This window comes from Parus major, chromosome 1 (assembly GCF_001522545.3).
Source record: "Parus major isolate Abel chromosome 1, Parus_major1.1, whole genome shotgun sequence".
Classification (NCBI taxonomy): domain Eukaryota; kingdom Metazoa; phylum Chordata; class Aves; order Passeriformes; family Paridae; genus Parus; species Parus major.
In genome coordinates this window covers 85,543,328-85,571,080 of record NC_031768.1, presented here as the reverse complement: position 1 = coordinate 85,571,080, position 27,753 = coordinate 85,543,328, and the positions used below count along the sequence as shown (strand labels likewise).

Below are 27,753 nucleotides of genomic sequence, written 5' to 3'. Positions count from 1 at the left end.
ATTTTTTTCATATCCTGGGATCATAAAAATGTGTATTTTTTCCTGACCAAAAAAGTCATCGCTTAACTGTTTTTAAACAAATCATAATCTTGACCTGCCAAAGGCAGGTCAGATTCTTTAAAAATCCTGGTGTGGAATCAAGTTCATTAGTAGTCACAGTGGGAAAGAGGTCACTTTCTAAGTCATCGGCAGTGTGCTTGCAGGCTCACTTTGAAGCTTCCCAACCGAAAAGCACCGCCCGATTGAGAAGGATGTCAGTCACACCTGTGACCTGTGTGCAGACAGCAAGTTTTTTTCACTTTTTCCAGGTGGTGTAGGAATGATGTGCACGCTGAGCGAACAAGGCAAGCAGTTGGCAGTCCAAGTGTCAAACATCCTGGGGATGGATGTGTGCGGCATTGACCTGCTGATGAAGGACGACGGCTCATTCTACGTCTGCGAGGCCAATGCAAATGTAGGTTTCATTGCCTTTGACAAGGCTTGTAATTTAGATGTAGCTGGTATCATAGCGGACTATGCCGCTTCCCTGCTGGCCCCCGGCCGCTTGACGCGGCGCATGTCCTTGCTCTCCGTGGTGTCCACGGCCAGCGAGACTAGCGAGCCAGAGCTGGGCCCTCCAGCTGGGGCCGCTGTCGACAACATGAGTGCTAGCTCCAGCTCTGTCGACAGCGACCCTGAGACCACGGAGAGAGAGTTGCTCACCAAGCTCCCGGGGGCTCTCTTCAACATGAACCAGCTATTAGCCAATGAGATCAAGCTCCTAGTGGAGTGATGCCACATGTAAATAGGTGACCGACAGAACTCTCTCTTGTAAATTTTTTTTTTAAACCAACTTGCAATGCTGTTTATCAGAGATGCTGAGAAGAATGAGGAAAGGGGGGTGGGTGTGTCAGTCAAGAGAGCAAAAGTAAAAGTCACACGTGCTGTGATTACTGTCCCTACTTATTTGCGGAACATTAAATTGTCTTCATTCTTCACCAGTTTTACTGTGGAGATGCTCAGTCCATAACCAAGCAGCAGTTTTGTTTGGATGCTGCTTTGGTCCCCAGATGTATTGCAGTTCCTGTGTTTTCATGGGCAAGCATTGAAGCGTGATTCACACTTGAAGATTTTCAGAAAGTTGTCTGGCAGCTCTCTAGAAAGTTTTGTGAATTACCGCACCAGTTAAGTCTCTTCTACCTCTGTAAGGCTTGATCCTGTAAATTTCTGAGTGCCTCAAATTCTTCATGTGAGTTGAAGGTGTTAAATACCAAGTATTTCAAAATTCCTGGACACCTACTGTTCCTACTCTTGTAGATGGGAGCTGTAAGTTCAGGATCCTTTCAAAGTCATCACTTTCTGACCTTGCAGGATACGGCCTTTCAAATGATGAGGCTGAGAGAAGTCAGTTGACTTAATGTGAACTTTCTGTAAAAATCTGTAAATTGTGCCATCTTGTTATTAAGTGGCAGCTTTGTGTCTAAATTTCGTTATAAAGCTTTTAAAGGAGGATGCTTCTGTTTTTCTCATTTCAAATCCTGATTTTGGAAGGTATATAGGGGAATTGGTCATATTCTATTTGTGGGCAGAAGTGGCACGTTTTTAACTATTTTTTGCATGGTTGGAGGAGATAAACAGCACTGTAATGTTTGGAATACAAAATGATGTTTAATCTAATGTGAAAAAGAATTACACTAGTTTAAAGCAAACGTGCATCGACTTGTATTTGTTAGTGTTTTAGTCTTTCTGAGAGAGATCTGCAATGTTAATGTTCCTTTTTCTTTAATACATGCTAGTCCAACACTCCCTTCTCTATGCCTGCATCTTTAACAGTGGCCAAAGTGAAAACACCGCAGACTGTTTGTTAAGAAAACACTGAGTTATAGCCTGTACATTGGTGGGGGGGGTTGTTGTTTGTTTTCATTTTTTGCTTTTTTTTTTGGAGGGAGGAATGTGGTAAGGTGTGGAGGAGGGAAGAGATGGTTAAAAGTGATTAGTCATCCAGAGGAACTTTAGAATAAAGCTGCAGTTCATACAATACTTACCAGGCTTACTTTTTCCCCACTGGACATAAAAAAACCAATGCTGGCATAAATCCAAAGAGTATAACTGGGGAGAAATATTCAGTTCTTAGTTTTGGAAAACATGTGGCAGATTTGAAAAAGAAAAAAAAAAAGAAGGAAAAAGGAGAAAAAAAAAAAAAAGAGAGCTCAGCCAGAGTTAACAAAAGAAAAAAAAAATCTAGGTCCACAAACAATTAAGGGATTAATCCTGGACCCTTACATGTGTGTGGTGTGAGTGCACACACTTGTGTGTGTTTGTGTGTGCACAATTGTTTTGCTTTATTTTTTTGAGGGTGTAGGCTGTTTAGCTCCTAATTTTTTTCCAGACTTCCTGATTTTCCTTAATCCTTCTGGCTGTGCATTTTATCATTAGCCTTGAGCTGGTTTGGAAAACAGATAACCAAAACAGATACTGAGTCCATTTTTCAGTCCCTGTCTTCCTCCTCCTTTTCCTCTTCCTTCTCCCTTTTCATTCCCCTCTTGTTCTCGGGGTTCATAAAGCCCTGGAACTATATATATATATAAATATATATATAAAGATAAGCCTCTTTTTTAAAAACAAAAAGTAAAACGTTTACAATTGAAAAATCATCTTGTGAAAACAGGTTTGTTTGGAGGGGGGTTGTGTGTGTGCAATGCTGCTGTTTTCTGGATACTTTAATGGAGCATGTCCCATGTACCCTCTGAGGTTCTGCACTGCCCACCTCTGTGGCCCTTCCTCACCTCTCTGCTGCTCTGCTGTTTTACCTTCACTTGGACCTTAAACACAACTCACGGACACTATGCAGAGAGTCTTCAAGAGGCAATAAACAGAACAGTATTAACCTACTTTATGGAGGTTTGATCATGCTTCTTTGTACAGTTTGGTTTTTTTATTTTAAAAGGAATGTAATAAAATGGCTTTTTTTTTTTTGTAGAATTAAATATTATTATTAAAATCAAGTGAAAGGTTGACTGTTGGTGTTAAGCAGGAGGGTGGACCAACTGGTCCAGCAAAAAAAGGATCTTCAGCAGTAAAGGTATTTTCAAATCCTTACTGAGCCTTCAAGTGCACAGGTTATACCTGAAGAATATAAAGGTCTTCAAATTCCATGAAGAGTTACAGAACAACAGAACATGAAGTAATCTAATTCTCTAGTCACTGAGCAGTAAACTGTCTCTTCCAAGAGCTCTACTTCCCTTGCTTGTTTATCCAAGAGGAATTTGGGGTGGAGGGTGGCTCTTTTTATTTTTTTTTCTTATTATTTCTTTTTTTTTCTTTTTTTTGTGTGTGTTTTTTGTTTTGTTTTGTTTTGTTTTTCTTTTTTTTGTCTCTTCCTTTTTACTGGTAGGTGCCTACACTCCTTGAGAGGCTGATAGGATCAACCCTTCCCTTTCTAGCTGTGACATACATTGAGCACATGTGGAATAACAGCAGGGAGTAAACATGTGCTAGTTGGTATACTGGGCCCTTTGTGTTTCTATCACAGGAAACATCTTTCAGAGGAAAGAGCTGTTAACTGAATATTCTGGATTGTTTTTTTGAGTCCCCATAGTATCTTGTAGCTCACAGGAACCTTGCATTTCTAGCACCCTTTCAGAATGTCTAGGTTACACCTCACAGTTGTAAAATTTGTGAAGTAAACATAAGATTTTAAGAAGACCAAGCGGGTTGAGAGATTTGTTGCTTTGACTCCCAACTGATAAGTTGCTTCTCTGGTTGGTGCTTCCATTACTAGTTTGGAGATAAGTCCTTAGTGGTCACAGAGGGAGACAGGATTTGAAATATCATATACATGTGTTTGGACATTGGGTATCGATGCTATGTGAAAACCTTGCTCGAGGGTTCATTTATACAAATGGGCACACTTATCTCATGTATTCACTCCCTACTTACCCTGTGCTCCTGAAAGAGTGAAACACAAAGAATGGCCTGGGGATGCAAGGGGGGGTCTCTTGTTTTTACTTAAAGGAAAAAACACCAACAAAACTAGCCCGTGGTAACCAGGCAGTGTTTCCCATTGAAGGTGAACTCCACAGATGTCAGCTTTATACACATTATTTTCTTCAGTTCCCTGTGCTGAAAATCACATGCTAAACTTCCATACAGTTGCACAAACACTACCTCCATCTGTGGGTTTGGAAGCATGTGCTGAAAAAATGGTCAACATAGTGGTGGATTACAGTAGTGCCAATACAGCTGATGGTGATACAACTATTTTTGTATATTTTAGTGTTTGAAAGAGCCAGTTAGAAACTCTTGTTTGCAAGAATAAGTTTCTTAACTACATCTGATGAAATTTTGTTCCTTTTTTTTTGTAACACTGGAGATTTTCTTCTGTTCAACTTACTGTGTTTGTAATTGATGTCATGCTGTCAATGTATGGATTGTATCTTAATCCTTGTATTTAATGCTTTAATGTGTTTTATAAAATCTTTTTTTGTAATGTTACAACACCTTATCTGTAAAACAGTGTCAATGCTTGATGTTTACATTGACTGTTACATTTTTTGTTCTGAGCTGATGGTCAGTCTTGACACCTTTTCTCCCACTTCATGTGCTATCTTTGCCATGTGGTATTTACTCAGGAAATAACCTCTGGAACTACTGGGTATGTCAGACGCAAAGGAGATACTTCTTCAGATGTTATACCAGACTACAAAATCCAACAAATGAAACCAGTGACGCTTGCTAAATTCCCTCATTGCAAAAATCTGTCTGTTAATTACATAAGGGACCATAAGGGCTTAGAGAGACTTTGAAAACAGATTGTACAGTATCTTTCTCATGGCTCACTCTTTTTGAGAAGGTTTATGGGCTTTATGGCTGGTGTGAGACACACGACCCACTCCTGTTCTCTCTATGGAATAGTAGGTGCTCGGACAGGTAACTTCTGTTGCTACTGTCTTTTTTAATTTTAATTTTTTCACTGTTCTAGGAATTGTTTTAAAATGAATACTACAGGATTTATAACCAGGTGTTTGCTGCCTTTTCCTTTGTTTTATTTCTTTACATCTTTCTTAACCTATGAGAGTGACGTTTGGAGCATTCTGATGGTGGATCTGCTGTTGGAAGTCTCCAAGCCTCTCATGTTTCTAATTTGAGTTGAAAAGCTTTTGTTTTGTTTATTTGTTTAAAACAATGACACAAATTAGCTGCGCGGATTTCGGGTGGGAGTTGTTGTTGCACTGTTTTGGGTAACTTATTCTCCCTTTTTCTACAGAAATGTGTTCTAACAGTTCACACTTTGTTACTGTTCTTTGCAAAACTTTTCAGGAGCCAAAAAAGTCAAACAATCCAGAGAAAACCCCTTCTCCCCTTTCCGATGGCAAGAGTGAGAACTTATGAAAGTCCTTGCGAATGTTCCTTCCTAAACTTTTCCCCCCAGTAATGCAAGCCGGTAAAATGGTAAACGCAGCAGTTTGGTGACATCCAAAACCGACCTGTTGTCAGGTAAATTGACACTTTTCTGCTCTTACTCTAACCTTCATAAGTTTGCTAACTTGTCTGCCTTCCTTTCTTCCCATCAGTTTATTTTGGTGATACTTGTTGAATGATTTCTTTAACAGGATTTAGAGAAAACCCTGCTTTACTTCCTTATTTCCCCTCCTTATACTTGTTGACTTTTAAGAAAACTGTCATTGTGACTTGCTTTACTCAGGTGAGAAAAGAGTGAGTCCCTCATGCAACTGTATGAGGGATAGTTTTGTAATACATTAATTCCACCTCCTCTTCATCAGTTCTAGATAGTTTGTCTCCAAGTGTACTATTTTAGCGTAGATTTTTGAAAGATACATTGCTTTCCATTTGCTAAGTGAACATAAAATATAAGTGCAGAAGTAAATAGTTGATAGGAACAAAAAACTATTACTAAGAATGTTAATTCTATTAAAATTCAATAGAACAGGATCCTGTAAAGAGGACAGATGGACGAATATGTGTGTTGCAAAAAAAGACTTGAGCTGATGTGGAGGATGGGGTGGCATATTTTATCTTGCCCTTACTGCTATATCAAAGCACTTGTATATTTTGTCCTTCTCTGGTAACTCTCTCCCTTAATCTCAAACAATGTAAAAGTACTGGGTATTTAATATTTTTTACTTAATTTAAGGGGGAGAATCTTGTGTTTTGCACAGAAGTAAAATATCAGACAATTGGAATACCATTCCAAGTTGAAGAATGTTAGCCTACAGATAGGCTTCCAAGTTTCCTGATGCAGTATTATATTTCCCATGACATCTGTAAAGAATTAGCACTTGTTTCAGATGATTTTTCTGTGTACATTAATTACTTCTCTATACCATCATAAAATAGTCTATTTTTCGTAGTCTCAGTTTATATTTTCCTGAAAGAAAGCAAACTTACCAGCAATATAATAAATTGCAGCTTCAAATTAAGGTGGGAGGGAATAATTTTAGAGCCAAATTTTGCTCTCAATTACACTGAGATAAACCTGGAATCACTCTGTGGAAGTCAGTGGAGTGATACCCGATTTCACTGGTATAATTGAGTGTATAATTTGTGACTTTAATTTTACTTGCAAGGTAATTTTACAAACCTGTTATACTTATGTTTCCAATGCTTTTTCCTTTCAGACACACCCACTTCTTGCGTCTCAGCATTGGGCAGGCCTATTCCTTTATTTGTGTATATTTTTGTGCATCAGCTGCTATAGGACACGGGTGTAACACTTTCAGGCATGTGGTTGGGTGTCTTTTTGGGGTTTGTAATAATGTCTAAAAATAAGAATTTCTTTTCCTCAGATTTATTAGTTAATTCATGTTGGATTACAGTTTTGCATCTCTAACCTGATTTTAGATACATACTATGTGAAGATTTTTTTGAAAGAAATACAGTACTAGTTCTTTGCAGAGTCTGCAATTGATCTTTGGTGGGGAGAGTTGACCAAAATGTACTGCATTCTGCAATAGTTGAAGTTTTAATATTTAACGTAGCTTGAAAGGTGGTTTTACAGATCATGCTCCTTCCTCTTTATGGAATGGCTTTCAAAGCCTTGTATTGATCTTGGTTGTGCCCAGTGCTTTGCCTAGTGTATGGGGAAATGTAGAACTTGAATAGGCCATGACTTCTTAGACAAGGGATGATGATTATGTGCATGCTGAACAAGAACTTCTTCTATATGCCCTTCTGCTGCAACAGAATAATAAAACTGGTAGGTGGCAGCAGCAGCAGCAGCAGCAGCAGAAGACACTCATGACTGTGACCTGAAAAACCTCCAGTACTGGGAGAAATGGATTGCAAAATACTAACTGGAGTAAGGGGAATGGAGAAGAGAGGCAGAGTCCCTGAACTGTCCCTTTGAATGGTGAGTCTGATTTACAGAATTCTGACCATCAAAAGACTGCCTGTAATACAAGAGGCACATTGATCTATCTCAGTTTTTGGTTACCTGGTGTCATAATTCTCATCTCCGATTCAACATTCCAGTTTCCCCTCTGCCTTTATAAGGCACAGTACTTGTCATAAAAAACTAAATTTTGCCAAAATTGCCACATATTTAGAGTACTGGAAAATAAGGCTGAAAGGAATTTGTCTAGCCCAGTCATTCTCTGCTCCACAGAAGACTGATCATATTTGTGCCATTGGTGAGATGTTTATTGTAACCTAGTTTAAAAACCAAGGAATACCTGAGGAAGATTTAGCAATCCTATGGATTTTTTTTTATGAAGGTGAAAAACATCCCTGCTGTTAGCCAATGATCAGCCTCATAGGTTGAGAGCCCAACTGCTTCTTTTTGCTACTTAAGAGCAACATATATATATATTCATACACACACACACACACACACACACACACACACATACACACACATATATATGCCTTAGAAATGCCTTGATCATAAAGAACAGTGTTTTTTATGGAGATTTCCTAAATCTCAAGGTAGCAAAAAAAGGTTCGGATCACCAACAGTTAAAATTCTTTTTGGAAGTGGGAAATACCAATTATGTAATGTTTCTGAATTAGTGGTTAAGAGTTGGTAGGTTCAGCCACCTCTTCAGTTCCGAATGGCTCTAAAACTTCTTTGATTGTACATTCCTATCATAAAAAACATTTTTGAGCGTACACACAATAAATTGTTTTTACAAGTTATATATGTGTATTACTAAATACATTGTAAAACTTACATAAAACCAAGAAGTTAAAAAAGGTTGAGCTAAAGATTAAATGAAGACTATTTTTGAAACATTTACTTGACTGTAGTTATTAATGGTGAAAAAACCATTTTCACCCTGCAGCCTTCCAGATTGTCTTGCAAAGCTCCCTGGGGACCGTGGGCTCCTCTTTGGAGACCACTGTTGTAGACACCATAAATTCTTATTGTTGCAGATGTCACCAGGATATTCCACTGTAACAAAACCTCCATGCTAAGTAATTCTCCTACTAGAGATTAAAATGCTGACTCTCTAGTAGGATGACTGCGCCTTCTTAACAGAAAATGAGAGAACAACACTGGAAGCACTGACAAACTGCTTGACATAGGAGAAGTTTGAATTTGTATCAGCTGAAAATACAGAGAAACATGTCTAAATGGATTGGGAAAAAGGAATTGAATCAGAATATTTACTAATACGCAGAATACAGCAGTAGCTTTTGTATTTTCATAAGTTTCTACTTCATTTACAGCTAAGTATTAGTTGATAAATTCCAAATTCTGTTTTCTCTTGCTGCCTGGGGTAGTCACACTAAAATCAGGAACAACACTTACATACAAGAACTAAGCTGGATCTGAATTTTGATATCCAGGCAACTAAATAGTCTCCAGTACACATTAGGTACCACCTAGGACTGTGGTCAACTGGTGTTCTTATCTCATTAGTTTCTTAGTTATCATTCAGCCTTTGAAAGTATTCTGTGGACCATAGGCTGGAAATCCCAGAACTGAGTTTTTACAGAGTGAAACGAGATTGCATGTGCAAAGTGGAGAATATTTTGGATAGAGAATTGATTAGAATCTAGTTAAATATAATAATGAGCGAAGTCTGTATGTGAGATGAAGCTTGTAGAGAAAGGGTTTTAAATCCAGTCAGGCTGGAGATGTGATGAAGAGAAATAGTTCCTTGTAGTAGAGGCAATGGAGTCTGAAGCCTATGTCAATCTGTCACCAGAGATAGAAGTGAGGCCTGAAATCAGCTTTTGCTCATCTTGAGCATTTCCAGCTGTTGCTGTAAGGACGAATCTCACCAGACTTTCTGTACATAACATATGCTAGGCATACTGGCCTTTGGGAACTGGATCTTGGGAGATGAGCTGAAAGTTCCATTGATGCACAAACTAATTGTAGCACCTGCCTACTTGAATGGGTGGTCATGTGGATTAAAGGCATTACTACAGTGAGTTTACATGACAGTAACATTTGGGAAGAAGGGTGTTCCTCTGGCCCTGGGCATGGACTTGTTTGACCCAATACGCCTGTAACTGCTGCTTCTCAGCATAGTAGGAGATAGAGGCACATAAATGTATGTGAGCTTTTTTTAATGAGCAGAAAGCAAGATGACTTAGTCAACTGGTCAGGAAAGAATTTTATTTTTTTTTGATTTTTGGTTATAAACAGGAAGGCATTATAGAACACTTTGAGATCCTCTGTGGTTCTCCATGTAGCTGTTAGTACAAAAGAATTTTGGTTTTGTTTGTTTTCTTTTAGATGTGACGTACCAAAGCATCCTGTTTTCTGCAGCTTTGATGTGGTAGAGATTTGAAGAAGACAGATTATTTTACATTTTTGTCATAGACTTTCATAGGCAGGCAAGGAGTGATATTTGTGAGAGGAGGGAATGGATAGGTTCCTCATGCAGACTGAATAGTAGGTGATGAATTAGGCTGATAAAAAAAAATTCACATTGCACCCATGCGAGGTGTTTTCAAGGTATTTCTGCATCCTTTGTTCGCTTTAGAAACAGTACAAGTGTTACTAGAATATACAGAGTCTGCATAGTAATATGTCAGTGTATTAAGCTCTGCAAAGTCTGTGCATGAGTGGCTTATAAAAGATTTATGTGAATTTCTGCATGTCTGCTTTTTTATTTGGAGGCAGATTGCTGTATGCAGCTATGTACAGTGTTCTGTCTTAGGGTAATAGATATTTTTTGCTTATTTGGAAGGAGGGAAGTGGGATGTTTGGGCAGCTAAATATATAATACTGTTATCCATTTCTATAGGAAACAGAACATCTAAGAAAAAGCATTTTTGTGTTAGAAAAATTACAATATAATTGAAGTTTTTAATACAGGAATGAAAAATAAATGTTTCATTAGAGGTCATTGGAATTTTTTTCAATAATGTGTTCTAATAGCAAGAAACTAATTTCACAGAATCCCAGTATCAGTTAGGTTGGAACAGACGACTGAGGCCATCAAGTCCCAGCCTTTGAACAAACACCATCTTGTCAGGTAGACCATGGCACTAAGTGCCACATCCAGTCTTTTCAAACACTTCCAGGAATGGTTGCTCCACTGCTTCACTGGTTCCAATGCTTGACAACCCTTCTGTGATCAAATTCCTCCTCATGTCCAACGTGAACCTAATTCACTGTTGTAATATATAAAATTAAATAAAAAAATAATTAATTTAACACATTTGTACATTTCCAGGCTTTGTGCTAATTTCCAGAATTTGTTAGGGCAATCCCTCTTGTACACATTAGCATTTGTTGTTAGAGAGGGAGGGAAAATACAGTAACCCAGTGGTTGCTAACTCTTTGTCCGGTCGTGCATTTCTTCTATACAGATTTCCTGGAAACAGTGACACTGCTGAGCTTCCTTGATGCTTAGTTTATCTTTGTTGCAAAATAGTTACATTTTGGGGAGAGAGGAACTGAGTTTCCTCTCCTGGCTGCTACGGTGTGAAGCACTGCCTGGTCTTAATTCTCTCTGTTCTTTCTGTTCAGTGGTATTGTGCATTAAGCCTGAAACTTGCATTTTGTGAGTTTTAGGAGGAAACTTGGTGTGCTTGTGTATATATTTCTCCATGCATCTAACAAACACAAGGTGACAGAAACAACACAAATGCTTCGGTTACCCTGCCCACCGACCTTTGCATTGTATGGGAGGGGTAGTGCAGTTGTAATGTGATGTAGGAATGCTTGTCCTTGCCTAGGTAGAAATGGTTGTTTACTGGATGGCAAATGCTGAAGCTTTCTCAGTGGGAGAACTGGGCAGGAAAAGTCTGCAGTTTGACTTTGCTAAACTTTTACACAATTTTTCCTCCACATGAAATATTTCCACAGGAATCTAATGCTTGTGAAAGATGCTGGATCACCAGGTGCAGAGATTGAACTCTACCCACTGGAAAGGTAACAGGAACTAGATTTTATCTTCAGAACACAACCTTCACTGCATCTCACTCCTTGACCTGGAAAGGCCTTTTCCAAGGTCAGAAGAGGAGTTTGGTACCCATGGCTTAGTCCTTTGTGTGTCTGTGATGCAGCTATCAGGGAGGCCAGATAGGTGCTGGATACAGAGATTTTTTTTTATGATGTCTGCTTGCATTTCTGATGTTCATATTTTGGACCAAAGACTAACTTCTTCAATGATTTATTTCTTTAGGTTTTTCTACAGCGACAGGAGGTCTTCCCTTGCATCTCATGGGAACACTTAGCGTTTTGATAATGCCTCCTTCACAATGAAGGGAAGAAAGGATGGATCAGCAGGGATGTGCAATGGAGTGATGTCCACACATGGCATTAACGGTCATGATCCCTGTCCTCACTTGGAGAATTGAATAAAAGAGTTGAATTGTAATTCACGAGAGTGTGAGATTCTTTTTGGTACTTTTTGCACCATCTGCCATTTCTTGAAGGACTTAACTTCAGAAATACTGTATCAAAGCTGCAACTAAGCCAGAAGAGTAAAACCTATTGGATATTCCTCACTTTATTAACCTTTTCTTTAACTCCAGGAATTTCATTCCTAAGAGTTCTAAATTCTTTATATTTACATGAATAATTTTCCCAAATGCCTTAGAAACTTTAGCCTTTGGTTTTATAAGTCATGTTCCGAGTTCAACTAAGTCACTGAGGATACAAGTCTCTCCTGAATTCTAAAAGTGAAGTCACCATACTGATCAAGCTATACTTCATGGTCATTTTGGTGACTGCTAGAGAAAAAGAGAAGCAACTTGATTAACCTACCAGAGATAATATATGTGCCTTTAGATTTTGAAGCTATAGTGGCAGGGCTTGTTACAGACATGGGCATACACATTCATACTATCTATAGTTTCTGAATACTGCTAATCTCTAAAACCATGGGTCATAGATCTTGCACATGGCTCTCTTGGTTTGTTGTTAGTGAAGCACTGTAAAGAATTAGATGCATACTGATGGCATTTCCATAATGTGCATACTTGAAATTTATACAAAATTTACAAAAGTGAAGCAAAAAAAGGGGGGAAGCAAGATGCTGAGTTGGTACCTTACCAGTAAACACCTCTTATCCTTGACATTCTTCCTGTTCGTTTCATGGATATTCATTTCATGTCAATTTTAATTCGTGTTTTCTGTGTGCTTGTTCTAGTAATTTACATGTGAATGTAACTTAGGAATGTGGCTGGTAGCCTGTTTGCAGCTATGCCTTTGCTTCAGTAGCTGCAGTTTATGGTTGGCTTTTTTGCAAATCTGTGTCACACTGTTTCTCTGGCATCTCTCTGAGCACGTGGAATGGCTGCTCCCCACACGGTAGTGGCCATTTCATCTCTTGTGGTTCAGTGCTGATGCTTCCTTAAGTGCTTTCCTGCCTTAATGTTTCATGTTTAAAAAGTAAAACAGCTGAGAACTTTCTAAATTCCTTCTTAGTTTCATATATCTAAGTTGCTTCCAGGCCCTGTCTGTATTTCAGTTCTCTTATTTTTTTGTGAGTGTTCAGCAGTGTTCTCTGTTCTGCATCCTCAAGTTTTCTCCTCCTGCCTTGAGAGTCTTTTTTTTTTTCTTTCTTTTTTCCTCTAGTCTTTTTTCTGCTCTTAACTGCTCCCATATGTTCTTATCCTTGTCCCAAGCACACACACATACAGTAGCCTAAGAATATTTCTTACTCAGTGTCTATCACAGATAATCATTCTTTGTTTTACTCTAAAAGTGTGCTTTCCTTTTTTCAGAGTGAGAAATGCTCTGTTACTACACATTTCCTTTTGGTATTTCAGAGCCCTAAAGGTGTTAGAAGTAAAATAGAAATTAGATGAAGTTCATCACTGTGTAATGTCTTAATAGTAAGTGAGAGTTAGCAAATTGCAATACTGAGGAGATAGTTCCTGGCTTTTACACTCATTTATCTATCTTTGTTGAGAGGGATTGGTCCTGCAATCCATCTCTTCATATACCCCACTTAAAAGCTCAAATTTAAGAGCTGTAGTCAAGAATCTGCTGGTGTCATGTAAGGTTTTGCTTTCCTTTGTTTTTCCTATCTTCCTTTGAATTTAAATACTGGGTATCAACAGTTAAGTAGTAATTGGATTTTCATGATATGATATTTTGATATGACTTGTACAGTATAGTGAAAACACAGTAATTATAGTTCTGTAGTGATAGTACTGACCTGTACTGTGATGATCAAGTTATGAACAGTTCTTTTGCATGTCTGCATTCGCTATTAATTGGAATTGTGCTGTTGTGCCAGCTACAGAAATGGAGTACTTGGAAAACTCTGCTTTGCTTAGTGTGATGAGATCTTGGGGTGGTGTATATTTGTATTGAGGCCAGACTTGGAGAGAGGTTGTAATTTTGTTTACCATTAGATCTGGAAAACCTCTATAACTTGTCTGGCCTATATTCCCAGTTGTGCATGATGTAAACAGACAGCTATGTTTTGACCACTGTCTTCTTTTATTTTTCTGGGTCATTTTCCTTATATTTTGCCTTATCACCTTGGTTGCTTTTCCAATCCACTCTTTCCCTGTCTAGACAACTTGGTTTACCAGTGTGCATTTATCTCTAGGTGCTCTGCAAAATCTAGGTTTGGAATCAGACATTGCATCATCATCTCTGTTACTCTCTCATCCCATGTTGTCATCACTTCAGTATTTTTCCAGACGCAGTGCTTTGGAGGCTGCTCTGCTGCAGTGGTAATGTTGAGAAGGGAGAACATGCAGTGCACCAAGCAGGGTGGAATTCTTGGGATAGAGGCTGACACTGTGTGCTTCTTTGCCCTGCACTGACCCCGTTAGTTTAGCTGGTGGTGTACAAGCCAGTCTGATATGCACAGGCTGACAAGTTCACCCCTACACTACTTCCTGGCTTGGGCACTTCAACCTAGACATGGGCCAGTCAGGGAGATCGGTGATCACCAGGTCACTGCTGCTGGGCTCTTCTGTGCCTTGCACGTGCCTGGTGTTGAGATTTGGGCAAGCTCCTTGGGCTCCTGAATGTTTTCTCTGATCTACTTTGGATCTACTATCCCAGTTGGTGGAAGGGAGTTGAGTAAGTTGTCCAAAATCATGTTAAACACGTTAGGAAGTTTCTGTCAGAGAGGGGTACACCTCCATATTTTTCTCAGCGTTTTAATAAAATGAATTATTTGTATTTGTTAGAACAACACTTCTGAAGATTTCTAATGAAGGCAAAAGTCTTCTGGTTCTGCTCATCTTTTCCTTCCTAGAGAGCATATATAGCAGCTGCCAGAGCTGTCTCTAGGGGAGAACTTGCTGCTTCTTCCTACAGCCCTCAAGATTCAGGAGAAAAATATAAGGATATAGTGATATTCTTCTAAGGGAAAAGACTGGAATGCTGCTCTATAGCATTCCTGGTAACCATCCATGTTCAGCAGCTTAGCAGTAAAACAGTCGTCTCTAACAGTATGAAATAGGAAGCAGGGAAGGAAGGGACAGTGTCCCTTACAGTTGTGTTGTCACTAATGGACCAGAAGTCACATTTCTGTGGGGATGAAGCAGGGTGAAGAAATTGGGCTTTTGGAAAAATAAAAAACAAGCTCCACAGTTTTCTAGTCCCTTCTTTCCAGACTTGTGGAGAGTGCTGTGTTACAGGGAGGATATTCCTACTCTTCCTTGTAACATCCCTTTGCAGAGCTTTCTGTGGGCCTATATGCAAGGTAAGACTCTGAGGGAAGAAGTACTCTCAAAATAATTCAAAGTGCTCTCTGCTGCCTGAATACTTTTGTGGCTTGGGTTGGGGATCTCTTGTCTTAGCCCAGCCGCAGTAACAGCTCATGTATTTTGAAAACAGCTGAATTTGTGAGCAGTGAATGGAAACGAAGAATTGCAGCCCAGTTATGAGACTTCACTCTGGAACAAGCAATCCCTGAAACAGGAGAGGAGGCCCAGTAGAGGGAAGGAAAGAAAGAAAGTGTTTTCAGTATCTGAATTTCCAGATTTAGTTAGGGGTGTGTGTGTGTAACTTTCTGCTATAACACTGCTGGTTCTGGTACCATCAGTTGTCACGTGGAGTCACTTCGGGTGGGAGATGTTAAAGGAGTACAGCCTTGGTTAGATGCAGGTGACTGGTGTAGAAGCGAAAGGATAAGAGGGGTTCCTGTTCCTCCCATTGCTCTCCTGAGATACCCTTTTTTATTGTGATTTGTTAGGAGGCTTTTTTTGCTTTAATTTCCAAGGCTGACAGTTTTTAACTGTTGCAGATTTCTCTCCTGCAACCAATTTAAGGTCTTGAGACTGGCCATTGTTTAACAGATACCTGTGTATCTGTTACCTTGCCTGAAAGGATGGGGTTGGGGCACAGAATTGCATTTTTCTGCTTACTTTTGTGGGCTGTGGTTAATGTCCCTTTGTGCAAGGCAGTTTTGCATCACTGGTGTGGAGCCCCTGCTGGTTTTTACACTGCCTGAGTCAGCTGTGTTACCTTGGAAGTTCAGTTGCTCATTGAGATGAAGCTGGCATTGAGCATGTATTACTACAGACTGTACCAAAGATGAGCCTACTCTGGAAGGTAAATTGCCAAAGCAGATGACAAAGGTGACAGAACACAGGAAAAGAGCATGTCAGTAGCTACAAGTTGTAACTCATCTGTGGAGCAGTGACAGCTCCCCGTTATACTGTAGAGTCCATTGGATGGAAAGATGAAAAATGATCAAGATTTTGTTTGTTGGCTGGCCACTCTTCTGTGCATGCATCCTGTTTTTCACCTTCCTATAGGGAATTGCTTCCAGAGTCACACCACATTTGCAGGTAGAAATGTTTGTTCTTGAGCAACTGTGCACTGACAGGAAGGGCAGCAGGGACCCACCTGCTCAGGCTTAGGTGCAGTTTTCTTTGTCACAAGGGGAGCACTTGGAACATGCAGCTGGAGATGCCAGCAACAAAAGCAAGGATGCAGCAAGGAATTTAGCATTGAGGACACTGTGCAGACCCGTTTTCAAACATGTTTTTAAGGCATCCAAGTGTTGCAAAATTGCTAGTCATAGCCATCAACTTCTGATTAAATTTCTGTCTCTTTCCTTTAGCCCACATGATTGGTGTTTAATGTCACTGCATTCAGCGTCCCTTGGAGCAGAACACACTGTGGCGCATTGTTTTGTTGGTGTAGAGTTATCATAATGTGTTACTTTGGTTGCCCAGAGGAGTTCAGCATCATTTAATTACATGTTTTTGGAAGTGTCCTTTAACAGATGTAACCCTTAGGAGCTGGAACAGTGAGTGAGAAGCAAGCTGGTTCGGAGGGATTTGGAAGCAGCTGTTGTGAGCCCAGAATAGTGAAGCGCTCTCAGAGAGGCAAAATCCATGTTCATGTGCAATCCTCTTCTTGGAAGCTTTTCCTGCCATTCCTGTCTTCCCCATTGGTTTTGGAGACCCTCCCAGAGTTTTGGATACACCTCCTCAGAGCAGCAAGGCTCCCCTGTCACTGAACTTCTGATAAAACCTATCCTAACCCTGCGCTTGTCTTTTGAAAGGAGAGGGTGTGGGCCAGCAGGGTTTGTTTTTCTCACTGATGGGTCAGAAGAGCTGCCAGTCGTGTCTGTTGCCAGATGTGGTTTTGTCACAGGTCCCTACCAATGACTGGTGTTTGAATGACATCTTCCAAGGTGAAAGAGGTGAATTCCAACATCCGTAAGTAGTTTGTAACTTTGCTGGATTTGGATCTTATTTTGCCAAGTGCACTTTGGGCCCATTAATTTAACGGAGAGTAGGGAACACAAACATGGAAAAAATCAAGCCTAAGATGTCTGAATCACATATTAACAGATATATCTTAAAGCAGAGATCTCTTTTGCTTATTTCTGTTGGTGCATATACTAAATACAGGAAAAAAGATGGCATATCCTACTCCTTCACAATGGTCTAAATTATCCCTGGCTAAATCAGTCCTTTTCAGTGGATGTGATGGGTGAAAAGCATCTCCCAAGAGGGCGAGTTAGTTTTCTTGAGGCTGTGTTTCCCTCTGCTGGTGTGGAGTTAATACTGCTGATGTTTTTTTTCCTCAAAACCAGCCTTCTGAAGCTACTGCTTTCTCATAATCCCAAGAAACATTTAAACTTTTCCCTCATAATGAAGATTTTATTCCTTATATCCAATCTAAATCTACTCTCTTTCAGTTTAAAACTTTGACCCTTGTCCTGTTCCAGTGTCTTACCACTCTCACAGTAAATAATTTCTTCCTAATATCTGATCTAAACCTAGTCTCTTTCAGTTTAAAGCCATTCCCCCTCATGCTATCACTGCATGCTATCACTTGTGTAAAGTCCCTTTCCAGCTCTCTTGTAGCACCACTAGGTGCTGGAGAGGGCTCTAAGGTCTCTCTGGAGCCTTCTCCAGACTGAACAACCCAAACTCTCTAGGCCTGTCTTCACAGCAGAGGCTCTCAAGTCCCCTGATCAGCTTTGTGGCCTTCTCTGGACTCTGAACAACAGGTTCTTGTGCTGGGGGTAGCAGAGATGGATGCAGCACTCCAGGTGGGGTTTCATAAGAGTAGAGTAGAAGGGGAGAATCTACTCCCTCGACCTGCTGCCCACACTGCTTTTGGTGCAGCCCAGAATACAGTTGGATCTCTGAAAAAAATAAAAACACACACAAAAAAACCCTGTTTGTAAGAGCCTGGACTATCAGACAGCATTAAGCAAGCACAGGGAATGAAACTATTTAAGTTAGAGAGCTAATGTGTTTTGAGATCTGAGTGTCATAGATCCAGTAAATTCACTGGCTATGCATTTCTGTAGGGAGGGAAAGCCGTTGGCAGATCATCTAAGCAAGACAGCCTGTGTATTCCACAAATGATCTCTGCAGGTGCATTTTGATGCTAAAGCACCTATAGTACCCTGGAAGTAGATCTTAGCTCCTCCAAGTGGGCTTCCTTCTGACCAAAGACAAAGATTGTCTTCCTTTTGTTCTTAACAGAATAGATCAATATCAATAACAGGTACTTCAGAGATTTCCTTAGCTGTTACATAGCACCTCTCAGCATAAGTGGGGTTCAGGGAAAGAGTAGAGAAGACAGTGCTCAAGGGTATCAAGTTCATTTTAACCCTGAGAGCTCTGGGTTTTATGTTCTCTGTCCACACAATCACCAGATGTCATTACTGCTACTCAAAATGACAGTGTGCTGCAGAATTTAAAATTACTGTTCCATCAAGATTGATATTCCTCTGCTCATACTGTGGAGTATTTCTGAGGGACATCTGTGAAAACAAGGTTGTTTAATAGATACCTAGACAATGCTACAGCAAAACTCTTCTGTGCCAGAACTGTTAAGTGGAAATATTTTTCAAAGCTGAATAAAAAGTGCTTTAGACAATCTTCACATTCAGTCGCTCCAGAGTGTTTGTCATTGTTAGAACTTTACAGTAGGAGAGAGTTGCATTCAATAGCAATATCTGCGTTCTACTTACCAGAGCAATAAAAATCCAGCATCTCAGACCAAGCCAGGAAGATTTCATCCCTGTAGCACTTCAGGTCTTTCAACCTTTCACAAAACCATTGTTTGAACCGCTATTTTCTCCTTCAGTCTATTGTTTATAACAAAGATGACTTTTTAGTGGCTATTACTTCAGTTTGCAAAGACAAACTGTATGTCAAAAACAAAATTTCCAAACTATTCTATTCAGAACCATGAAACATAATCCCACATTTATCTAAAAATTGGTGCCAGACTTTTATGATGATCAAGACATAGGAATGCCTTTGCTTTTAAGTTTGTTTTGTGTAGTTGAGTTTTTTTCCAATGAGCCTAACGATTCTGAAATGAAGCAAAACTGTCACATCATTGTGAATTTGCATTCTAAGGCCAAAGACTCAAACAAAATGAGATCCCTTTAGCTGGTTCTTTGATTATACCTTCTTTTGACAGCACAGAAAATTTGAATCAAAGGCCAGCAGACAACCTTCAGTTGGAATAGATTATGCTATAAAGAAGCAAAATCTTCCACTGCATGGTCCCCTGAGCAGTTTGCAGAGCTGCTGCTAGCATTACCTACTAGTCGTAGGGAGGATAGCATTCAGGTGAACTCCCAGCTCAGTGCACTGCCAAGACCAGGCTCTAGCTCATTACCCTAAGTGGGATCCACAAAAAAAAAAAGTTTGTTTTTGAATTCCAAGGTTTACTGATCTATTACTGGTTTTCAGCAAGTAAAAATCCCATCAGACATCTTCTTGTACTTTGCCTGTGACTTTAATATTCTATAAAAATAAGAAATTAAGTGAAGACAGAAGGGGTTATTCTACTCCTTACTGCTTGGGAGTGGGACACAAAAGTACGTTTGGTACACATTATCCTTGATGCAGAAATATTTCTAAGCTGCTGTGTGTGCAGCTCCTGTGTATCTGCTGGTGCTTGAGAAGTTGTAGCTGAACATAGAGGTGGTTAAGCACAATTATTTCCCTGTTCCCACTGGTTTCTAGGCTGAGAGCTCCTTGTCCCTCACCTTTGAATGGTTTTCTCTTTCTTGGCTTCTGGCTGTATATCTAAACTTCCCAGTAATTTATTTCCCTGCTTTCCCTGTAGTCTCAGTCCTGCTGGTTCTGGTGCTTAGCGAGTTCTGTAGCCAAGTCTGGCAGTTCACAGTCACTGCTTGCAGGCTGTCCTGCAGTCATCCACCCCTTTTGTGAGCCTTTGAGTGCTGCTTTTGACACTTATGCAGCTGAGCATCATTTACCTTTCACTCACTGAATGATAATGTAGAGAAGGAAGTGAAGGTTTTCAGCAGACAAGACCAGCACCTTGTCTCAACACAGGCATTTGCTTCTTGCTGATGAAGCTACATCTGTCCTCACTTTTGGAGTGCTAAAAAGGAATTTGCCAAGTTGCTATGTAGGGATGGTACATGTGGTGGGTTAGTCAGCACTAGCAGAGGGGTTTCAGCAACCTCTTAAATTCCTGCATGTTCTGAATGAGCCTGTGCTTGTTTCCAAGCTGCAGTTCCAACGTGAGCCAGGTACAACAAAGGACCACCAGGAAATTTTGACGATGAAATTCAACGTTACAGTTCCCTATCTTCATACTTGGGAAAGCATGCACTTTGTGGCAGAAGTTTCCAAAGTATTTGGTGCAAGGAAAATGCAGCCCTGGAGAATGTGACCCAGGACTGGTAACTGCAGCTGAAACCAGCTGGCTACAGTGGAGAGAAGGACACTTAATGAGGGCTTCAGTTTTGCTTAGAGCTAACCTCGATTCTCAAGTAATTTCTGACCTGTGTAAGAAACAGGTTTTGTATGGTCTGTGTGTGTAAACACACCCTATAGCTATTTCACATGTGGAATGAACCTCAAGTTTGCTCAGAAGTAAAAGTTGCAGCCACAATCATGGAACCTCCTCAGGTAATCTAATCCCTCCTGAAACAGAAACTGCTCAGCCCTTGTGTAAAGAGGGCATGTTTGCCTGCAAGGCACAACTATATTAGTGACATTCCTTTACTCAGGAAAGCAGATGTTTCCTAGGGAGCAAACTGTTCCTGGTTATCCACATTTCAGAATTTGAGTGGAGCCAGCTCTGGGCAGAAATCCCAAGTGCCAGGTATTTTGCTTTGGCCATAGATGAGGATTAAGAGGATTCTAAAAGCCCAGTAAAGAATTCTATAGGAAAATGCTCCCTTGACTTTTATTATCTGATGTTGTTGTCTGACTTCAAAAACATCTTTTGTTCTTGTTAATTGATTCAACATCTCATTATTTGTCTGCAGCTGATCTCATTTTGCTTTGAGGCAGAGAAGTGCTTTGCCTTCAGAGCTGTCTGTCTTCCAAGTCTGTTGTGTCTGCAGTTTCTGAGCATTTCTTTGTAGTTTCTAAGTCCCAACTGAAATTAAACTGTAAAATTATCAATAGTTAGTTCCAGGCAAAGTCTTGAATGAAAAGCAATGAACTCAGGTTCTCTGAATTAAGGAAAACTACTCAAGAAATTACCTGTCCTGAATTACCTGAATATGCAGCTTTTAGACATCCCAGGGGAAGACAGTGATGCCAGTACAAGTATCATGACAGCAATGAAACTCCATCTTGTACCTATGACTGATGGCAGGTAAGTGGATATGAATGCTCTCTTAGAAGGGCTTTGTGTCCTTTTTTTCCTCTCCCTTTAGGGTGTCTTACTTTGTGGAGACAAGGTGTTAAATGCAAATAACCAATAATTTAAGCACTTTCCACTCTGTCCTATGACCATTACAGTGGCTGTGAACAGAGTTTCAGAGCAAAGACCACCTGGAGGTGCTGGGGACTGGACATCTAAGACAAGATGGTCACAGTTCCCTGCATAAGCTGGAAAAGCCCTGGGAAACTGATATCAAGTTCCCAGAGTTTATTTGCAGTCATTGTGGGAATCATGCCTTAAAATATGAGGTTAAGTGCTCAAGTGGAGGTTTCTTGGAATCCCAGTTTGTCAGAAACTTTATTCCACCTGTTGCCTGCTGGTTTGTCTCCTAAGGAGATCTGGAGGCAGAGAAGGCAAAGGATAAAACCTTAGATAATGAGAAAAGGCAGATCAGGGAAAATGATGTGGAAAGAATAGAGTGTATAGGGTACTCTGTAAGCAAAACATCCCAACTATTGCTCCTGGCATGTGGTCTTGGGGACCTGCCATAAAACACACAAGGGTCTTTGAGTGGATCACACTTCGACTCAAATGTTTTTAAAAAAATGTCAGGATAGGGTGTCCTTCTCAAATAATGAGAGGACAGTTTTCTTAATGGCTTTTATTGGTCTTACCAGTATTGCTGAGAAATCCTGTTGCTAAATAGATTTCTTGACATTGAACCTGAATTTGCCATCATCCTTCAGCTTTACCTACTCTGCCTGTACTGCTTTACTTTAAACATTTTTCTGCTGCCTTGATCTTTACAACTTTCATTTAGTTTATAAGTTGTGATTCTGCTTCCCTGTCTTGAAATTCGTGCTCTTTTTATGAAGGTAAAATCATGTCAAGGCAAACAAAATACAAATATACAAATAGCTAAAATCTTTGCCTTCCCCTCTCTGGTCTTTCTGACTTTTATCTGTGTTTTTCACTGTCCTGCCCCACTTTAAATGGGAAATCCTCGAGCAGCTCTGCCAGAGCTGCTTGCATGTAAAAGTAGATTAAATATAAGTTATCATTATTATTAATAATAAGAATAATTAATATTATAAATTAATTATAGTGAAATGTGGCTTCATGGAAACTCTAAGGTCTTAAGGGCCTGAATGCCATGTCCCTGTACATAAGTTGAAACAAAAGAGATAATTTAGGCTGGACAGACATTCTTGGTATTTTACAAGATGCTTGGAGACACATGGGAACACAGTATGGAATTAGGGTGCCAGTGAGAAGAGTAGAACCATTTTCAGAGTATCCAGTTTTGTTTAGCTGAGAGAATCAGGTAGGAGGAGTTAAAAAGTGAAGAGACAGTTTCATGTAGCTATTTGCAAGCTTTTTTTTTTTTTTTTAACCCCAGCCTCCAACAGCTGGTGGGGACTGTGTCTGTCAGCCTTGCAATGGGGTTAAGAACTGTCTTGAACTCTTCCCATGGTTCTTGGGATACTTCCCAGGAATCACTCTACCTATATGCAAGGACAGGAAAATGCAGAATATGCTGCTATGGGCTTGTCAATACATTGAAATATACCTTATTTCTGAAACTTGTGTTCCTTGGTTCATTAGCATTGGCCAAAGTGTGTTGAAAGAGGAGCTTCCCTGTTATTAACTCCAACAACATCTTGATTTCTAAATATTTCTGACTGGAAAATTGCGGTAGTGGTAGTTCAAGGTTACAGTGCAGTGCAAATATGCAAGAAGACTTAAAAAAAGCCACAAAGGAAATCATAGGTCTGGGCATATGTGTACATTCAGCATGCAAAAAGAGGGACATAAGCAACTTTTGTTGGAATCCTGGAGCTTCCAGGCTTCTGTAACACCTCCTAGAAGGCAGATGAATAGAAAATGACCTGCATGCATTAATAAAACAGAATTTTACAATCTGAATCTCAGCAAGCAGTAGACCCTCCAAAATTTAAATCTGTAGATAATCTTCAGAAAAGTCTCATTCTGAGCAGTGAAGAATTGTTTCCATTGTTCTCTCTCAACTTTTTCCAGCCTCCCCTTTGAGCAGCCTCATTCCATAACAGCTTTCCTCTGGCTAAACGAGCTCTTCATCCAGCTGCTAAACTGTTTACTCTTCCCCTCTTGCTGTCTTCGTGGGAGTGATTAGCATCTGGAAAGGTTTCAGTCTGTCTCACCAGCCCCATTTGGGGGCCTAACAGTGACAAAAACTCAGACTGTGCCCTGGTTTCTCCAGGATCAAACTGGCATACTTGAAAAGTGGGAGCTGTAAGCACAGATCAAATTGACTCCTGGTGACAAATCCGATTTCCCTAAAATCAAGGTATCAGGGAGAGATCCCAGGACATTGTGCTGTGTGTGTCTTGTAACCAAGTTTTCTAGGTGAGGCCATCAGTACCTTTGAGCTGTCTGCTCAGTCTCACACAGATGAGTTATCAAACCCCATATCTGTGATCTTCTGCCACTTCAGGCTCACTGGAAATAGCAGTCACAGAGCAGAAGCTGTTCTATTGTGCTGGTGAGTTTTAGACAGAGCTTGGGCTGCTGAGGGCACCTACCTGAAATTTTTCCTACCTCAAGTACTTTACAGCTTTGGCTGGATGTTGGATGAACGGTTTGATGGCAAAAGCATAGCAAAGGCATAGGGAATACCATGGGAAGAGGAAGGGAAGGAGGCTGGCAGCTTGGTTTGAGTGTTCATGTAGTATTCTTCACTTAGGGGGCTGAGGATAGGGTAGGTGCCCAGTGAGTGTAGGGAGTTGGATATAATGTGATATGGGAACCACAAAGAGCAGTTATGAGATTTGTTTTCCCCCCATGGGTAGTGCAACTAAAAGGACTAAAGGAGGGAGAAGCTGGACATTTTTGTGATTTAGTATAACTTTTTTAGGCGGGACTGTAGTAGGGGTTTTGAAAAGCCATCAGCAGTCTTGTGCTGAGAACTTTTTGATAGAACTACTTGAGTAGATACAATTTTCTTTCTCTCTTTCACCCTCTCTTTCCTGTTCTTTGAAAGGCAGAAATAGAGGAGAGGGATAGTGAAAGCCTCCTCCCCTGGTTCCACTTGCCACAGGATTTTCCCTGCAAGGAATAGCTAATCTCTGCCATAGTGTCACAGAAGGCCTAAAGAATTAGTTCAGATGTACATGCTTAAAGATGGCCAAGATCAATCTCACTCTCAGAATTCATGCTCTCTCTGCATAGCTGGGTGTCTGTCTTTATTTCTTTTCCTCTGTTTCCTTTTCAGGAGGTGTTTGCACATAGGAATCATGTGTATGAGCTGGGGACATGCTATTAGAGGGGCTATTTACACCTGCAGCCATAGTGCAGCATCCCAGGAGACACCTCAAAGCCAGAGGCATGCCTTGGGTGCTGGCCTGTGCTGGAATAGGAGGTCTGGGTGGATTGTGATGCTGACCCTGTGGATCACTTCTTTGTGAGAAGGGGAACTTGTGAGGGGAGGGGGACTTGTGCATGAGGCAGTGGTGCCCAAAGCCAAGATACTCTAGGCAATGGCAAAAGTGGTCTTGACTGCAGCTTTTGTGCTCTGTGCTTAGCTCAGATGGCCCTGGAGGTGGTTGTTGAATACAGTCAGCTGTCTTCCTACTCCACAGCATCTCTCCACCCCTTCATGCTGTTGGTTCTCCTTGTCTTCCAGGCATAGTAACTAGCTATGACCTTTGCACTCATTTCTTAGATATTCCCAGGTGCATTTCTCTTCTTCACTTCTTCGCTGTCTGATCACATTTTGTTTTTCATGGCATTAATAGAGGATGAAGGAATGGGAAAGACTTTCAGAGAGGGGAGTTTTCAACTGGACATGCACTGCACTTCTTTTGCAGGTAGTGGGAATGACAGGCTTGTTGTGGTTCTTCAGAAACTCCTTGACCTCCAGGAGGATGTTGGAGGTATGGAAAGTTGCTTCTGAAGTGAAGGGCACTGCATCCTTTGGAATGCAGGAACATCTCCGAATTAGATGGCATAACAGAGAAAAGCATGTCTTGGTGGGCTGGGGAAGGACTGTAGGAGGGAATGTGTTAGATCTGGCTAATTCGATTCTGACTTCCTCCTGTCATTGTCCTAGCTCTGAAGTTCTCTCTCTCTCCATCCTGCTTTCCTCTTCTTACTCTGTTCCCAGCCCCTCACATTGGTGACAGCAGGCCTCAGTGCTGGGAAAGGAGCTGGAGTCACAACTGCAATGTTTCCGAGGTCAGCTGATGCCAATTGAAGTGCTATAAATTATTTGATTAAATAGATTTCAATGAACAAATACAAAGCTTTTATTTAATCAATTTCATCTTTTTTTGAGCTGGTAACCAGTACACACTGAGCAAATATTGCCAGCGTTGCCTTTTAAACCTATTTTTGCTACCCCAAAGTGTGTGCTGTGGCTGTGCATGTTTGATCAACCCTGCTAGGTTAATGTTTTAGAGTATTCAATTTTGTAGTTTTTCATGACAAGAATATAATGAGATAAATATAATTTTTTTTCATTCCACAATTCATTTCTGTACAGCTTAATGGAATCTAGACTTCAATTACTGCACAAATCCCTCAGCACCTAAAATTTGTCATTAAATAAAGCTACCTTAGATGTTTTGGATTCACTGAAAGTAAGCTTGTCTAAATATATTTGACATTTACATGGATTCAATTTAAACAAGGCAAGATTTATCTCTCAAAAAATAATTAACTGATTGATTTTTTCCCCCTCTCTTTTTCTGGTCAATGTGTTCCTCAGTGTTTCAGAATTCATAGAGCTTAGCTCCTCACAACTAGTTCCTATTTGCAGATACAGAGGGCAAGAGCAATTTCCATGCTTTTGCAGTTCCCAAAGGCTTTTTCAGTTTGAATAAGCTAGTCAGTACTTTGAACCAGGTGAATAAACAGGAAAAAAAGGAAATATTCTGTGGAGGCATGAACAGACCTCTCTTGTTAAAAACTGGCTGAACACTTTTGTAAAGTGTTTTCTGGACATTCACCACTGACTTTTACTTACTCAATAGTCTGCCTTTAAGACATGGTAGTAAATGTGTAGGGCTTTATTAACTTTTTTACTGTAATTAATTAATTAATTACTTGACTGTGTTCTAAAACAAAACAGTGTCTCACCACCCTCATGGTAAATAATTTATTCCTTATATCCAAACTAAATCTACCCTCTTTCTGTTTAAAATTTTTCCCCTTGTGCTCTCACTCCAGGCCCTGCTAAAAAGTCTCTCTCCACTTTTCTTACTAACTCCAGTTAGGAACTGGGAGGCTGCTTTAAGGTCTCTCTGGAGCCTTCTCTTCTCCAGGCTGAACAACCATAACTCTCTCAGCCTGTCTCCATAGGAGAGGAGCTCTAGCCCTCTGATCAACCTGGTGGCCTCCTCTGGGCTTGCACCAGGAGGTGAATGCCATTCTTGTACTAATGTCCCCAGAACTGGATGGAGCACTCCAGGTGGGGTGTCACTCGAGCAGGGTAGTGAATAATGCACGTGAACATGGAAAACTGGTTCTAAGGTCTGAATCTGAGCCTGTAAAATTGCATGCTTTTTTGTTTTTTTCTTTAGTCCTGTAGACCTCTATCCTGGGGTCTGGTTTCTTCTCTGCAATGTCTCAGGTCAGTTTGCTAGAACTATTGCCATAGAAGATGGGTTTTGTTAGGTTTTTCCACTGAGGAGTTCCTTGGTTGTAATCAAAGTTGCCAGTTAACTAAGAAAGTAAGTGACTTGGTCAAAATTAAGAATCTAGCCTAAGACCCAACAAATGTTCCCACAAATACATTACAGGTAGTTAAATCTTCACCACAGCTTTTCAAGGTAGAACTTGCTTTATGTAGGACTCCAAACTTTACCACTAGGATCTGGTTTGGGTTTTGATTCTTTGTAAGACTAGAGATGATTCCTAAGCCACTGTGTTAAGATCTGGAAATTGTTGTGGGTTTGGCTGAGCAAGTTGATCAATTTGTAAACAGTTTTCAACTTCTATGAGGGCTTATCTACTTGATGACCAGATCTGAACTAACAAGTCAGGATGTTGTGGTTAAGAGAAGTCACTCTGCCTGGAGTTCTGCTGGGATTTCTTTCCTCTGTTTGGTGGGGTGAGTAAGAGAGGTGAAGCAAGAGCCAGGGGTTTGGTACTGGGCCAAGAAGGATCAGAAGGGAACAGACTCTTTCAGTTGCATGTGTGGATTTTCTGAGTGTTAGCTGGTGTGCTAGTTACTGATCCCTTTTGTGAGAAGTATGCAAAGTTGCAGGGTTCACGTTCATCTCTTGAAGAGATCCATGCCTTGCCTGTGGTTTGAGCACCTTCTT

General features: G+C 40.4%; 1 protein-coding gene across 8 annotated transcripts in view; it reads left to right on the top strand.

Moving 5' to 3' along the window:
• The window catches only part of RIMKLB (ribosomal modification protein rimK like family member B), a 49,830-nt gene extending 38,046 nt beyond the window's left edge, over window positions 1-11,784 (top strand). For 6 of the 8 annotated variants that reach the window (XM_019007967.1, XM_019007969.2, XM_019007966.2 and 3 more), the window contains one exon: window positions 309-2,870. In XM_019007967.1, the coding sequence (XP_018863512.1) occupies window positions 309-772 (464 nt within the window). In that variant the 3' untranslated portion in view covers window positions 773-2,870. Of the gene's footprint in view, window positions 1-308; window positions 2,871-5,298; window positions 7,349-11,266; window positions 11,333-11,585 lie in introns of those variants that run through there. The other 2 variants (XR_002002167.2, XR_002002166.2) reach the window with 2 other exon arrangements.
• The last annotated feature ends 15,969 nt before the right edge of the window (window positions 11,785-27,753 follow it).